Genomic DNA, 17,013 nt, shown 5'->3' with positions numbered 1-17,013 from the left:
AAATTTTTGGTATTTTATATAATTCTCAAGTGACCAGTCTAATGTTCATCAAAGGCTTTCAAAGATTTGTGTATCAGCTTTCTGTATTTACGAATAAATAATGTTACTTCTCCACTATTTCACATCCTGAAATAAAATTTAACATTATGTTAATAGTTCGCAAAAGTTAACTGGTTTTAGGTATATAGACATATCCTCTATTGTGAAAATTGTGCAGAAGCACCTTTATGGTAATTACAAAACACAATGTTCCACAATAACACATTATCTCACTTTATAAGGTATACCACACCAAAAAAAAATGTACAAGTGAATGTCAACAACAATTGACAATATCTTATAGAATATTATCCAGTGACAAAATTGCTAAACAGATGGGAAATAGTCACACCAACCATTCATTTTGTACATAGTCTTTAAATAAAGTTTTTTCACTTGCATTAAGATACTGTACATGTTTTGGACTAGCTGTTAGCTGCGGCAGCACTCGGATATCAGTTGTTTTGTAATGACGAGTGATAGTGAGTAAGCAAGTTAGTGTACATGTAGTTCAGCTGTCCTCACACGTCTGTTCGGGTGAGCGTTGCTCATGATGTGTGCCCTGCCTTGCCCCCTCCCAAGTTGTCACAGTGCACTATGTGGCAGCATCTACATCTGCATCCCTACTCTGCAAGCCACCTGATGGTGTGTGGCGGAGGGTACCCTGAGTACCTCTATCGGTTCTCCCTCCTATTCCATTCTCGTATTGTCCATGGAAAGAAAGATTGTTGGTATGTCTCTGTGTGTGCTCTAATCTCTGATTTTATGCTCATGGTCTCTTCACGAGATATACGTAGGAGGGAGCAATATTCTGCTTGACTCCTCGGTGAAGGTATGTTCTCGAAACTTCAACAAAAGCCCGTACCGAGCTACTAAGCATCTCTCCTGCAGAGTCTTCCGCTGGACTTCATCTATCATCTCCATAAAAGTTGCGTGATTACTAAATGATCCTGTAATGAAGTGTGCTGCTCTCCATTGGATCTTCTCTCTCTCTTGTATCAACCCTGTCTGGTACGGACCCCACACCGGTGAGCAGTATTCAAGCAGTGGGCAAACAAGTGTACTGTAACCTACTTCCTTTGTTTTCGGACTGCATTTCCCTAGGATTCTTCCAATTTATGGAATTAACAGCTTCCAGTTGCTGACCTGCTATATTGTAGCTGAATGATAAAGCACCTTTCTTTGTATGTATTCGCAGCACATTACACTTGTCTACATTGAGATTCAATTGCCATTCCCTGCACCGTGTGTCAATTTGTTGCAGATCCTACTGCATTTCAGTACGATATTCCATTGTTACAACCTCACGATATACTACAGCATCATCCGCAAAAAGCCTCATTGAACTTCCGATGTTATCCACAAGGTCTTTTATATATATTGTGAATAGCAACGATCCTACGACACTCCCCTGCGGCACACCTGAAATCACTCTTACTTCGGAAGACTTCTCTCCATTGAGAATGACATGCAGTGTTCTGTTACTTAGGAACTCTTCAATCCAATCACACAATTGGTCTGATAGTCCCTGTGCTCTTATTTTGTTCATTAAACGACAAGGGAACGGTATCAAACGCCTTGCGGAAGTCAAGAAACACGGCATCTACCTGGGAACCCGTGTCTATGGCCCTCTTGAGTCTTGTGGACGAATAGCGTGGGTTTCACATGATTGTCTATTTCGAAACCCATGTTGATTCCTACAGAGTAGATTTCTAGTCTCCAGAAAAGTCATTATACTCGAACCTAATATGTGTTCCAAAATTCTACAACTAATTGACGTTAGAGATATAGGTCTATAGTTCTGCACATCTGTTAGACGTCCCTCCTTGAAAATGGGGATAACCTGTGCCCTTTTCCAATCTTTTGGAACGCTACGCTCTTCTAGATACCTATGGTACACTGCTGCAAGAAGGGGGGGCAAGTTCCTTCGCGTACTCTGTGTAAAATTGAACTGGTATCCCCATCAGGACAAGCGGCCTTTCCTCCTTTGAGCGATTTTAATTGTTTTTCTATCCCTCTGTCATCTATTTCGATATCTACCATTTTGTCATCTGTGTGACAATCTAGAGAAGGAACTACTGTTCCTCTGTGAAACAGAATGTGCTGTATCATTTTCAAGCAGTGCATACAGAGGGGAACGGGCAGGAATGTGCATCCCAATGTTGTGCTAAAGTAGCCATACATTATACAATTTGTACATTCTGCAACAAATTTAATAATTTTTGGGGTGCTGTACCTCAATTGGTAAAAACGGAACCCTTATAGGATGGCTTTGTTTGTCTGTCTGTCTGTCTGTCCATCTATCTCTCCTTTTTTCTCAAGAACGGGTAGATGTTTCGTGTTGAAATTTGTCATTTATTAAGGTCTATTGTCTCTTTGCAATGTAATGGATATTACCTTCAGAGTCAGTGCAGTCAAAAGGTATGGCCATTTGTGTTGCATATTTTGATACTTGTGAACTCACCCATCAAAACCTATAGTGTACTTCCCATTGATGTAGAATCATGAAATATGACAAGAAGTAGGGTTTCACAGTACAATTGAAGGGAAAAATCCATCTCGGCAGTATGTATTCCTGCATCCACTTGAACCTGCTTGCATTGTCTCCCTCTAAATATTTACCTCCCCATCCCCCACTCTTCCCTTCATTACAAAATGAACTACTCGTTGATGCCACAGGATGTAGCCTGTCAACTGATTCCTTAATTTAAGGAAGTTGCACTATCAGTTTTTCTCTCCAATTTGATTCATCAAGTCTTCAATAGTTGCTTAGAACTGTGCTTAGTGTTTAAATAAACCATTGTTAAAAATGTAGTGCAGTCAAGTAAGACATTTTGCTGATACAAAAATGTTATTGCCCTTTGCAAATCTTCTAATACCTCAAGTTATGGGATGAGACCTCTTATGATTTGCCTGAGATACTGGACAGGTTCCTGTACCACGAAAAGTTACTCAGAAAAGGATTGTAACCTGCCTTTACTATGCAAAATTTTGCTATCAGGATCATGACGTGCTCGGTCAAAAAGCATTCTACGATGGCTGAAGAAATTTCTGTGAGTCACACAATGAAATTAGATGGGAAGAACTGTCAAATCTGGAAATTCCTGATGACTGCAGTTCTCAAGGTTTATGGAATTTTTACTGTTGTAACAAGAAGTCAGCTGGCTAAAACAGACAGTATGATCATGAAAGCCTGGGTAAGAGAGTAAGAAGGCTTTGTTCCTGATTTCCTCATCAGTAGATGAAAATTAAATGCAAAATCTGTCACTGAGATAACACGTGGAATGTTGAACAAATTAAGAGTCAGACAAGAGCAACGATCAGAAGCAGGTAAATTAACTTTAATGCAGTATTTTTAAGAATGTTGGATAGAATGATTCGGTTTTTCTATAGTTAGCTAAAGTTGAAAATCTTGCGCTACAGATCCGAAATTTTGGCAAAAGTGTTGGGTGTCATCATTATGGTGAAAATTGTGTCTGTGCTGTCAAAGTTCAACACACTTAAAACAGTGTGAGGCAGTGTGCCAACTGGTCAGCAAAATGTCGAAATGTTGACAATATCTCATCAGAGAAGAGTCCCAGCTAGACTGATAATGCATTTGCAACGGTGACGATCAGTAACCAAATCAAAAAACGTTGTTCAACTGGGTGAAATCAGTTGTTCTAAAGAGAAAAAGCTCCTCCTGTGTTTGAGTGTTTCTGTTGCTTAAGTGTGGACATTTAACTCTAGTGCTGGAAGAAAAAGTGTGGTGGAGAGAAATATGAGTATCAAAGACATGAATGTCTGTGTTTATTACCTTCTCAGATAATGGTCATGTTGCCAAAATGTTGAGACACTTGTGCGAAATAACATGAGCGTTATCAGTGAGACAAACAGTTGATGGGTAATTGTGCATCGTGTCGCATGGCTTTCCAACCAGAGTGATTCTTGAGCTTTAGTTCAAAACGATAGAACATGTATCACTCAGTGGTAAAACAGAATTCGGCCATTGGTGTGGGAACTGCAGTTTCCTGCAAAGAAGTTGATGGCACATGGAGCGAGCCAAATTTCGAAAATTTACGTACAAACTATCAAAAAGAGTTTGCTTAATGTTGGAGTATGTACATCAGAGGAGGTCACTACATTATTTCAAAGAAGATCAAATTTTGAGGTAATTCTGCTATGATGTCACAAACTTTCAGTATATCAACAATATAAGGAAAAGGATAGATTGCTACTTACCGTAAAGATAACATGTTGAGGTGCAGTCAGGCACAATGAAAAGAATATTACACGTTTAGTTTTTGGTCAGCCTACCTCAAAAAAGGCACACACACACACACACACACACACACACACACACACACACACACACACACACACACACAGACCATTGCCTCTGGAAATGGCAGTCGTGTGTGAGGTGTGCTCATATCCCCCCCCTCCACCCCCCTCCGACTTGGGTGAGGGGGGGGGGGTGTCTGAATAAGATTTTTAGCAAAAGCTAAATGTTAGTCTTCCCATTATGCCTGCCTGCTGCTCAACATGTCATTTTTACGGCAATAGCAGTTTATCCTTTTCCTTATATTGTTGATATTCCAACGTGGAGTTTCCATTGCACAAACTTTCAGAAATGATGAAGAAAGATAAATGGATAAATTCTGCAGTAAGGGACACTGGTCTGGAAACAGAGTTGAATGTCATTCAGATTACTCTGTCAGTGTACGTCTTCTACAGCAAGCTTTTTGCTTTCCATTTCTGGGAGGAGTTAATGTGGACCAAAATAAGAAGAAAAATATCCGGTACACATGGGTTCTAAAATGCGTACCTTAAGAGCTGTGAGCATTTGTTCCTCTTTCCTACTGTGAAACACTTCTCTTCCACTGAACAGGTGCTCACAGCTCTTAAGGTATGCGTTTTAGAGCCCATCTTTACTGGGCATATTTTTCTTGTTTGGTCCAAACTATTTCCTTCCAAAATATAGAAGACAAAGAGCTTGCAGTAGAGGACCACTGTCGGACACATCAGAACAATTTTCACTGGTAACTTTAGAACCAGTCTTTTCTGAACTCTTCTCCATCATCCCAGAGTTCATAACATCATCACAAAATCACCCTATATAGTAGTGCACTGTAAAGAAAATGTCACGGAAGTTGTGGACCAAGAAGAAAATATTTGGTTCTTGTTTTATAATCCAAAGTGGGTATTGACTCTAAAAGTGGTCTGCATGAAAATCATTGAGCATATCTGTTTAGAAGAGATCTCCATTCCTCTTACTCGTACGGATTCACGGTGTCAGTTTCCTGCAGCACTATTTCAGACATTAGTCGAGTCTGTGCCATGTCGTGTTGTGGCGCTTCTGAATGCTCGTGAGGGGGCCCTACAAGATATTAAGCAGGGTACCAGTTTCTTAGGCTCATCAGTGTTGTTCCTGCTTGCAATTCAGGATAGGGTAATGACTGTTTTACCTCCAAAGTCTTTCACTGTTGCTATAAGAAACAAAACCTAACGTAGTTTACTATACACATGGCATAATTAGAATCTTTCCTTTTAGACAATCAAAAACTATTGCTTCGAGCAAAGTGACAATGCCAAAAACATGCTTTTAGAAGCCATCCTTCTGGCTAATTATAATATTAAATGCAGGAACATAAACTTTGCTCCATAAAATCGCTGCATACATATGGCTCCGGCCAGAACTCTGTAATCTATCAAAGTTATACACACTTTGAAGAGTGCAGGAACCACCTGGGTCAGCTAACCATAATGGAAGGGTAGAGTGAATGAGTTTCTTGGGAATTAATGCTTTCATAGGGAAACTGCACATTCATAAAATCAGATAAACTGCAGAATAGCATTTATTCTCCATTCATATTAGTTTGTGGTTTTTTTTTTTTTTTACGAAGTTATTTTGAACAGAGATTCTTCTCGGGCTTGGATGCCATGGAATGAATCAGTTAAACATCTGAAGTATTGGTAGTTATGATTCAGTAGTGTTTGATTTGGACATATATTTAATTTGGAAAGACAATGAGTGTAGTTCATAGTTCAGGTGATGCGAAGTGAATTCATTTGGCGTTGTGCATGCGCTACTTGAGCGCATTTGATTCTGCAGTGCAGCTTGTGGTGAAAACTCACCGCATCAATATCAAATCGATTGTCTTCCTACGGTTCCACCACAGAACTACGCTGGCTACAGAGGGCACAAGTTTTTCAACGATTGGATTCCATGCTGAATTCATCTGAAAACCATCATCTCGATTAATAAGAGACTCGCTGTCAGACAGTTGTGTTTTCACAGATTCATTAATAATAAAACTCCAAAAGTTAGACGTAAGGGTGACAATTTTTGTCTCACTGTAACTCATGACATGACCAGTGGAAATAGTGTTCGGCGATGGCAGACTTGCAAGGTTGAAGGAGGTGAGTATGCCACTGATGATCTACAGTGCGATCCTGCACAGTACGCGTCGTTTGACCTAGATCAGATTTGCTGTATTCACATGGAATCCTGTAAACACCTGCCTTGCGCAGCTCTAGGCCATCTTTGACAGATCCAAACAGCGATGAAATTTTTGCAGGTGGGCAAAAGATTGCTCCCAATTTATATTTTTTTAGTATACTACCCATTTGCACTGAAACATTACCAATATGTGGTAAATAGGCAGTCTTTTTAAAGGCTGCTTCCTCTTCTTTGTTCCGTAGTTTACAGCTCTGCAGTGCTCTCTCCACTTGCTGGGACGAATACCCATTCTTCAGAAATACTGTCTGCAAGTGTTCCAGTTCCATTTGCAAACTATCAGTGTCAGAGATGATATGGGCTTGGTGAATCAATGTCTTCAAAACACCCATCGTTTGTGCTAGATGGTGGAAACTAGCGGCTTTCAAGTAAAGGTCTATGTGAGTGTGCTTTCTATATACTGAGTGACCAAATGTGCCATCGTTCTTACGTTGCGCCAAGACATCTAAAAATGGCAGGCATCAGTCCTTCTCCAACTCCATAGTAAAGTTTATGTTTTCATATATTGAGTTCAGATGTTGTAGGAATGCTTGCAGACAGTCCAAACCATGAGGCCAAACTATAAAAGTATCATCAACACATCGCCAAAATACTATTGGTTTAAATGTGGCTGAGGTGAGTGCTCGCTTCTCAAAATCTTCCATAAAAGACTGGTCACCAGGGGAGACAAAGGACTCCACATGGCGACACCATTTAATTGCTGATGAAACTCATTAAATAAGAAATATTTAGAGGAGGGGATGTGCTCAAACAGTGCTGTAATGTCAGCTCCAAACTTATTGCCAATGAGATGTAGTGAGTTCACAAGAGGTACATTTGTAAAAAGTGAAACTACATAGAAACTGACCAACAAGTCATAACTTTGCAGCTGCAATAAAGTAAGTCTGCTGATGAAATCACTAGAATTCTTTGTGATGTGGACACTTTCCTATCATTGGTTTGAGCAAAGACTCTAAATACTTTCCTAAGTCGTAGGCCAGGGTGTATACGACCCGGGAAATCTGGGGAAAAAAACGGGAATTTTTTCATCTGCGGAAAAAACTGGGAAAAACCGGGAATCTGGAATTCCGGGAATTTTTCATTGTTTTAGCTTTCAGTTAAATTTTTGTAATTTTGACTGGTAAGAATTGATTCTCTAGCAAAGAATGTTACTGTATACTGCTACTGGAGTATGATGCTGCAGCAATAAAATATAAACGAGAGGGGGAAAAAAATAAAACTTTAGTGGCAAGGGAAATGCGCCATTTACAACAACAAAACAACGTGCACACAAGCGTTTGCAAATAGCAAAAGTATGTCAAAAGGCCATAGGGCAAAGACTGTGTAATTCTTCGTAACAATAAACTGCTTGCCATGAGCGTGACCTCACAACTGTTAACATTAGATTCGTTTGACCAGTTGCTGGCAGGCTCATGCGCGTGCGCAGTTGACTAGGGTATGAGCAATACCTTCTCCCGCTTCCTGCTACATGAAGTGTGGCTTTAGCTGTATCGGCAGTAGCAGCCAGATGCAAACTAGAAAATTTTTTCTCGCGTGCCCTAGCTGACAGATTCGCACATTCGCAGAGTTGTTAGAGTTGTAGTGGGGAGGGGGTTAGTCTCCACATGACCCGTGTTTGCGTTTAAGTGATTTCGCTGCTTCTCTTTGTTTACAGCTCCCACGTCAAATGAAAACAAAACAGATTTCTGTGGCCAGGAACTATCAAGTGAATTAAAATACATTCACATAATTATGGAGGGCAAAAATATATTATTAGTTTGTTTTATGATTTTATTGAATTTCTAAGTTGTTAACAGTCAAGCATTAATCGCCTTGCAGAACAGTGAAATTATTTTTACAAGTTTGCGAAAGAAATTTGACTTTATTAAGGCAATCATTTTATTTGAAATGATTTCATTCCACAGTATTGACTAGTTCCAACTGTTCACTGAATTTCAAGTGCACATTATCATCATCTGCCGTGTATGGCATTATGCCATAATAAAGAACCAAAAATGAGATTGTACAATACTGGTACTCTTAAGAAAATTTACATCCCAAAAACCACACTGAAAAGCTTAATATTAGATGGGACCTACTTCATTGTGAATCTGGAAAAAAAACAATGTGCACTTCAAGCTGTTATGATTTTTAGTATGGTTTATGAATCCGATGCTCTTGGGAGTATTCTCTGATGCCCTGTTTCTTTTATGGTGTATTGTAAGCTCTCTTAGTGCTTTACGCATAGGAACATGCAGACCTCCTACACCAATGCAGCTCCGCACGTGCAATAATGCCTGTTTTCTGGTACACTCTGGCATCTGCTAAATAGAACCTATTTCTAACAGTCTCCGGGTAGTATTGCGAATGGTGGTTCGAAAAGCGTCACTTTCAAAATAAATTTCTTTTTATGCGAGATGAATTATGTTATGTGTGAGAAAGTAGGATGAATTTGTAAATCACAGCGCGTTCAAAACTGAACACTTTGAGGACGAGCCACTTACAAGAATTTCGAACCCAAAAGACTAGACTTTTATGTCATAATTTTAAATTTACTGGCACATTAGTGTTGTTTATCTTAAAGTATTACACACACAGAAAAGATCAATATTACATGTGAAAGCTTAGCTTCTATTGTAGCTTGTTAATCTTAGAGACCAATATTATATGTGGTAGCTTAGCTTTTCTTGTAGCTATACTATGTATATTAATGTAAACTGTTAACTTTTCCTATTTGTGTGTTCGCGCTATGTAACCAGTAATATTGCTATTGGCTGACTATAACACGTGTCCTATGCTCTGAATATCTGCTGTCATCGGCTGGTGAGATCACGTGGCATGAGATATAATTGGATTATAAAAGGACGTCGCAATCTCGGTTTCAACGCTCCAGAAACTAACGCGCTGTGTTTGTGTAATTCGAATTTATACTTTCGTAATACGAAAATATACATTGTATATGTTGCTGCAAATCAAAGGTCTCTCCAAAACTTCTCTCCCCTTCCCCCCCCCCCCCCATTAAAAGTCTTTCCAAAACTATCCCCCCCTCCCGGGAAGTTCTGCGCGAGTGTAAAAAACCTTAACCATTCAAAGGACTGATAAGTTTTACAGTTCCAAGGGAAAAAATCTACGGAAAACCAACTGTCACTTAACACAGAAAAAGCATATTTTCGCCCAGGAAAATGCATATTTTTTAATCGGGATATCCAGGAATAATCCGGGAATTTGTTTTCCTTGTCCCCATATACATTTTGTAGGCAGCTGCTCCAATATTACTCACAGTTGGACGTAATGGTACGTTATCCTTGTGGGTATTTGGCAATCCATATAGCCTAGGTCAATCTGAACTATTTGGTTTCAGTTTCTTAACTATCTCCTTTGGTAAGTAACTGTTAGTCAGTAGTTCTGCTGTTTTCTGCACCACTCAGGTAGTAAGATCCTTATAAATTTTGCAATATGTTGAATCGCTTAATAAAACATTGATCTTATTAATATAGTCCTCCTGTAGCATTAAAACAGTAACTTTATCTTTGTCGGATTTAAGTACCACTGTATCTGGGTGTGCTCGCAAGTTCCGGATTGCTGCCCTCTCCGTAGGCAAGCTGTTGCTCTTCAGCAGTGTGGCTCTTGTTAACACACAAGACAAGGCTCCTGGCGCACTTCCTCAGCTTCATCTGTAGCAAGACATTGCACAGCTTCTTCGATGGAACTGATAAAGTCCAGTAGTGGTGGTGAAGCAGGTTTAGGAGCAAAATTGAGACCTCTTGCTAATACAGGCGTAGTCGCGTCACCTATAGGTTTCCTCGTGAAGTTAATAACGGATTGTCGAGTAGGAACTTCTTCCAGCATCTGTGTTGAAAGTCATTGGAACTTGGCCATTTGCCTTGCCGTAGCCTTGTCATGGCTCCAGTTTGCTTTGGCCCATGTCGCAGCATCCACCCAGTTTCAAGACAAAGTAGACAGTCTTGCTGCTAATTCTCAATGAAGATAATACATGGCATTCAATACGAAATCCAGTTCACACTAACTGAAACAAATCCTTTCTCTCACTAATGCCGTACTTGATTTATGTTTGATGTTATTTGCAGCGGCTTGTATCCCCGTGAAAGACATGTCCCATAGATCCACTACTGACTACTCCAGTCCTGTGACAGGCTTTTTCTGTCCCATCAAAGGTAGGGCTACCTACTCAGCTGCAATCACTATGTCACATTCTACATGAGTGTGACCACTAACAAGCTGCGTGGCTGCATAAATGGCCACCACCAAACGGAGACAGCTGGAGCATACAGTCGCCGAGTGAATGGCAACCCAGCACAGTGTGCTTACTTCAGTGACTACTTCATAGTCCATGTCGTCTGGATCCTTCTCACTAACACAAGCTTTTTTGAATTGTGCAGATTGCCACATATTGCCACTATTTGCCACATATACTTCGTTCCCATTTCTTCCCCCACCCCCCTCAGCTTCAGCTTCCTATTTCCACACCCCCTTTATCTGTACAACTTACATGTACAGTCCTTTCCCTTTTTATGATCCCCCTCCCTCAAGTACAGCTCTTCCAATGCTTCATCTACTAGCCCATCATCTTGTCCTCGTCACATCTGAGCACATTTACAGGCAGATCTATGGTCGTCTTCCTCCCCGCCCCCTTTCCTTCCCCCCTCCCCCCAATTCATACCCTGCTCTCTCCACCTCTCCTCAACCTATGCCACTTGTGTATCCCCAATTTACACATGCCAGCCAATATTGCTACTTGCCCTAGTGGGGTCAAAGTGCCCAGAGGCAACCATGGTCATATGTTTTGGTTGTGTGTTTCTGCTTGCTGTTCAATGCCTCATCTATGTGGTGAGTAGCTATGTATCCTAATTCATGTTGACAATTGTGTTGCTTCCATTTTCAAACTTTAACATTGTCAAGTTCTCTAGATTGGTTTCCGATATTGCACTGTTTCCTATTTGTTGTATGAAAGTTTTGATGAATGTGGACTGCAGTGAGGCACGGTCAGAACAAAACAGCTACAACTAAATAGGGTATATGTAGCAGACATTTAATAAACAAACAATATATTGTGAGAGAGTAATGTGCTGCTTAAATTAGGTTTAAGAATTAGATCTTAATATTGTTTGTAATTGACAAATTTCTTGCATTACAAAACCTTTAAGCTTACGGCTTGTAAATGTTGTAATTTAAGTAGCAACATGGTGTAACACTGTGATAATGTCACAACATGAAAGTGATTTGCAAAAGTGAAGTGCAATTTCTAGACTACAAAACACCTCCAGCAGAAAGCAAGATACCACCCAGTTCTGTAGCAGAAGTGAATTTCTGATAGTAGCCATCGTTTCTAGGAGCAGCTTACATCTTTCTGACAGAGGATGTAAAACACTTAACAGAATACTGTACTTTAAATATTAACCAACCTGTTTTTATTTTACAGGGAGCATTTGGTGCACTGCAGAAAATTTGTGAAGATTCATCAGAACTGTTGGACAGTGATGCTTTAAATCGCCCTCTCAATGTTCTAATACCAAAGTTCCTGCAGTTTTTCAGGCATTCAAGTCCAAAGATCAGGTTTGTTAAAGAATATGATGTAGTACACTAACACTTACTTGATGTGTTCAAAAAGTAACAAGAATTGATGTTGTTTTAGTCTGCTTTGTGGTCTTATTTTGTTTTCGCAAGGTGCTATTTTCTGAACAAATCTTATGTGTGATATTTAAGACCATGTATACATGGAACAGTTAAACATAATGAGGAGCTGTTAAACAGCATTTGCTTTCCAATTGAGTGAATCTTATAATCTGTATTAGAGTTAATCAATAGCTGATTGAAAAAGGTATCTGTATCGACCTCCATACTTGGCATACTGCTGTGAAGGGAATCATAGAGAGTACTTCCCATTGTACCAGTTATTAGAGCTTCTTCCGTTCTGTATGCGTATGGGAGTGTGGGAAGATGACTGTTTCAATGACTGCGCACTGTATTTAGTCTGTCCTCAAGATTCCCTGTAAGTAGTCTTTCGTGGGATAGTTTGTCTGTATTCAAGCATCAGCTAGTTCAGTTTCTTCAGCATTTTCATGCCACTCCCATGAATCGGACTAACCTGTGACCATTTGCATATCTCTCCATGGTACACATACCATACCGCTGTTAGATCTGTTTGGTAACACACACACACACACACACACACACACACACACACACACACACACACACACACACGTGCGCGACCAGTATTCTAAAGCATGTATTACATGACGATCCGCCATGAAAGGTACTGGTCTACCACAACAGCCACCTAGTGGTAGAACAGCTGAAACTACAAAAATTAGAACACACACTATCCGCGCACCAGAATAGAGCAGTTCTAAACTGCAGTGAATCCGCGCATGCACGCTAGGTAGCAATAATTTGCATGTGCGCAGAAGGGTGTACTGCAGTGCTTTCTGCTTGTTATTTGCTTATTGTTTGGTGGTCAGTAGCTAATTTCAGATTTTCATGTTGGGGATTTTCCGGCATTGTTTTTTTTTCTTCTTCCTAATAGTAGGTTTTCATAAATGCAGAAAAAAATTTTTTTTACCAGTAGGCTTTCTTCTATCCTAGCTAATTGTGAAAACATTCTTTCTTTTGATTACTTTGTATTATAGAAATGAAATGGAGCAAAGAGGCGTTAAGCATCTTAATTCAGGCATACAGCGAGGAAAGGTGTATGTAGGACCCTCTGTATCGTACAACAGTACGTTGGCAATCGTTTCTTTCTGAGTAATAAGCAAGTAAAGTTACACGGTGATTTTCAATTTGTATCGTAATGCCTTAGCTTACAAAAGTTCATGTTTCATTTAATTGCATCTCTTGTTTTATTTTAGCATGCCAGGAAAGAAAAATTGGCACTGATAGCGAGAAAGTCTGTGGAGTTTCGCCCAGTGCGACAGGCGGGGACTGCAAAACTCTGAGTAGCACATCGCATTCCATTTTCCAAATTTGGAAAAATAACACGAGTGCACTTTTAAGTATTGGTTCTTTAAAGTGTTGCAAATTGCAGTGCATACACCCACAAATACTTTTAAAATGGTGGGCTGTGCTATTCTGTGGCTAAAAGACACTCTTAAAACATTCCACAGTTGCCAGGAAACGTAATATTACAACCAGCCTGCAACATAACTGGGCATGTACTGGTATTATCAGTGATCTAGGCTGGTATGATCACATTACATATAAACATATGAATTAATACATACTTTCGAGAAGGAGAGATAGCATCCTGCATGACAGTGTCACACTTGCTAATTCCATCTTCCATCATAGACCGCAGCTTCTCGAAACAGGCTATGTTCATCCTCGTGAAGTTCTGAAATTCTTGCAGATCTACAGGGCTCAGTTCTTTCATAAGCAATATAATCCCCTGCCTTCGTACTTTCTTTTCAGCCTGGGTCGAACTCGGCAACATCTGGCTTTTTGTTTTCGTCGTCATTCTGCCCTAATCTGAAGATTTACTGTCACCGGCAGGGCAATAGCTTCAAAAACAGTGGGTCCTCCATGCGCAAAATGTTAATTTAGATATACATGTACGTGTGTAACAAAGTGTTGTAATATAAAACTAACTGTTGAGTCTGTAATTCAGGTCAGTAGTAACATACGTAATAGAATAACGATTATGTAATAAATAATGATAAAAACAATACAAGAGATAAGATGGTTCTATTTGCATCGTGCATACAGTCTACTGCGCATGTACGCCAGGTACATAGGTGTAAGGTTTAGGCGCTTCGTGTAATAGGAGCTTAAGTTAGGTTGCACAAGTATTTCGTATGTAATCTTTTTTTTTGAGTGATTACATTTCCGTAGTAGCCAGCCAGGGAAATGAAGCCTACCATCTGCTTTACCTGTGTTTAATTTCATATCCCTGACAATAGTTGCTCAGATATTTGTATGAGCTGACAGACTCTTTGTTATTACAGACATAAAATACTACAGTTCCTCGTTTTGTGAAGTGCACAGTACTACGATCTAAGCATTTAAAGCAAGTCGCCTCTCTTTGCACCACTTTGAAATTTTTTCAAGGTGCAACTGAATATTTGCGGCGCTGTGAGCACCTGGGTAATGTACTGTCTGATATTTGTGGCTCATGTTTTTTTTTTTTTTAGTTACGATGTATTTATTAGTAGAAACTCTAAAACATTTTGAACGTAAGATTCCGATAAACCTGGGTCTATTTATATATTCACAAAGTTTAATCCACAAGATTGTGGTTTCTCACCCCAAGTCCCTTTGAGGAATTTGTTTAGAATGTGGTGTGAGAATACTGTGTTTACTATCAAGCAGTTCACTGCATTCTCATTCATGTATTGCGAGGGGCCAGTGAAAGAGATTGAAACAGTAAAAAAAAGAAATTTGTTCAGTTTCTCCCAGTGTTTTAGATAATTGAACAGTCCATGGGTGTGTTACTGGTTCATAGTGTCTAAAGGACACAATGTTTCTGCAGTCAGCTGTGTCACCATTGTCAGGTGTGCTGACAGACTGTTCTCCATGGGCACACAGTCAGCTTACATCCCCTCTCTGCACAAGCCGTTATCTACACGATCAGCATCAGATTGCACATGTCGGCGACCAAGGAAGGACTGAGTCTGTCTGTGACCAGCAAAGCCTGGATGGTCACCATGGTTGCGGTAGTGTTGATGTAGTTACTCCTGGACAGCAGAACATAAGTTTGTCGAGTGTCTTAAGTAGACCCAATGCTGATTTCCAAACCTTCCGTGGTTATAGCCTCAGTCCCTGTTGACGAGATTGGCCCAGTGCATATTTCAATGGTCTCTCTAACAACATTCTTCCAGTATTTCGAAGTTTGTGCTGAGGTCCTGGTACATACACATTCCGTCACACGAATATCGGGCAGTGCTGTGTTATAGATGACTAGGGATACATTAGTAGTGTGTGGCGCTGGTATCCTCAGCATTCATCTTAAAGGGTGTGTTGTCTCTTTCTGCACGAATAACATGCTAAAAAAAGCTAGCACACAGATCATGCACCAGTTCAGGTGCAGCGAGTCTTCCTTGAGAACTGGAACACCTGAGAATTTTTCCAAAGAAACAATTACTTGGGATGGAAATTAGGCACGTTCTGTGTCCCTCTATTATTTTACTTCTTGTCGAGATGAACAGGGGCATGGAGGCAGAGGGCAGCTTTTTTTTTTTAACTGTATAGTGGCATGCTACTAAGAAAAATTGGATGCACAGTGAAAAATTGCAGAGGAGGAACTGTCTTTTGGCCACCCAATAAAATATAGTCGTTAATGTGAGCATCATAGATGATCGTGTTTTACGAAAGGCTGGGGTAAATGAGATTCCATGCCAGTGTGGCAAGATGTATATTGGACAGACAGTATGTACCAGCAAAGATCAATGCTGAGAACATTAATGGAACACTTGGCTAATGTACCCAACAAGTTGGCACTGACAGAGCACTATTTGTCAGACTCATACGATGCAGCATTGCCCCAGAACTGATCATGGCTCCCTGGTTCTGAGTTGAGTGGAAGAACTGAGCCAGAGAATTTGAGGATTGGAGGATTCTGTGACAAGCTAGGCAACAACTTCCTGTACTTACGCCATAGGATTGAGAAATGTAGGATCCTCCTAAATAGATGAGGTGCGCACTACACATCAGATGCTGCTACCCATGTAACTGTGTGTGGGATGCACTCGGAATTTTTTAAATTAGGTGACTCTCCGGTCAATTTAGATAACAGTAGCTCTAGGAAACTCAGAAGTATCAGTGTAAGAGAGAAAGAAATGCCTCTCACAGGTGGGAGCATTAAAATCCCAGTGGTTAACTGCCGAAGCATTCACAACAAAGTACTGGATTTGCTCCTGAAAAGCATTGAAGCTGACATTAGGAAAAAAAAGCTGGTTGAAACATGGAATTGATAAAAGTGGTTTTTTTTGGGGGGGGGGGGGGAATTAATTGTACAGCAAAAGGAGAGGCTAATGGGGAAATGGGGGCAGTGTATTTGTCACAAGTAGACAAGAAACTCAAATCCACAGAGATAGAAATTGAAGCTGCATGTGAGATTGTTTGGGCAAGACTCAGTATCAGGATCGGTGTAAAATGGTAATTGGACCCTTCTATCACCCACCAGATTAATCTCATGAAGTAACCATAAACCTTAGAGGAAAATCTCAGTTCAGTTGTACGTAAGCTCTCCAGTCACATTGTAGTCATTATTGGATGTTTAATCCTCCAGCAATTGATTGGGAGAATTATAGTTCTGTTAGTGGTGGGCGTAAGACATTCTGTGAAACTTTACAAAATATCTTCTCTGTATACAACCTAGAACAGATATTTAGTAACCCCACTCATGATGGAAATATATTGGATTTAATGGCATCAAATAGACCTGACCTCACTGAGAATGTGCACATCGAAAGTAGTGACCATGACATGGTTGTGACAACAAAGATTACCGAAGTACAAAAGACAACTAAAACAAGTGAACT

At 40.1% G+C, this 17,013-nt stretch overlaps 1 protein-coding gene across 2 annotated transcripts in view; it reads left to right on the top strand.

The window, feature by feature from the left end:
- The window catches only part of LOC126263146 (transportin-1), a 148,936-nt gene that overhangs the window by 18,246 nt on the left and 113,677 nt on the right, over nt 1-17,013 (top strand). For both annotated transcript variants that reach the window (XM_049960180.1, XM_049960181.1), the window contains exon 5: nt 11,958-12,091. In XM_049960180.1, the coding sequence (XP_049816137.1) occupies nt 11,958-12,091 (134 nt within the window). The remainder of the gene's footprint in view (nt 1-11,957; nt 12,092-17,013) is intronic.

Source organism: Schistocerca nitens, chromosome 6, assembly GCF_023898315.1.
Source record: "Schistocerca nitens isolate TAMUIC-IGC-003100 chromosome 6, iqSchNite1.1, whole genome shotgun sequence".
NCBI classification, from domain to species: Eukaryota; Metazoa; Arthropoda; class Insecta; order Orthoptera; family Acrididae; genus Schistocerca; species Schistocerca nitens.
This window is presented reverse-complemented; position numbering and strand designations above follow the sequence as displayed.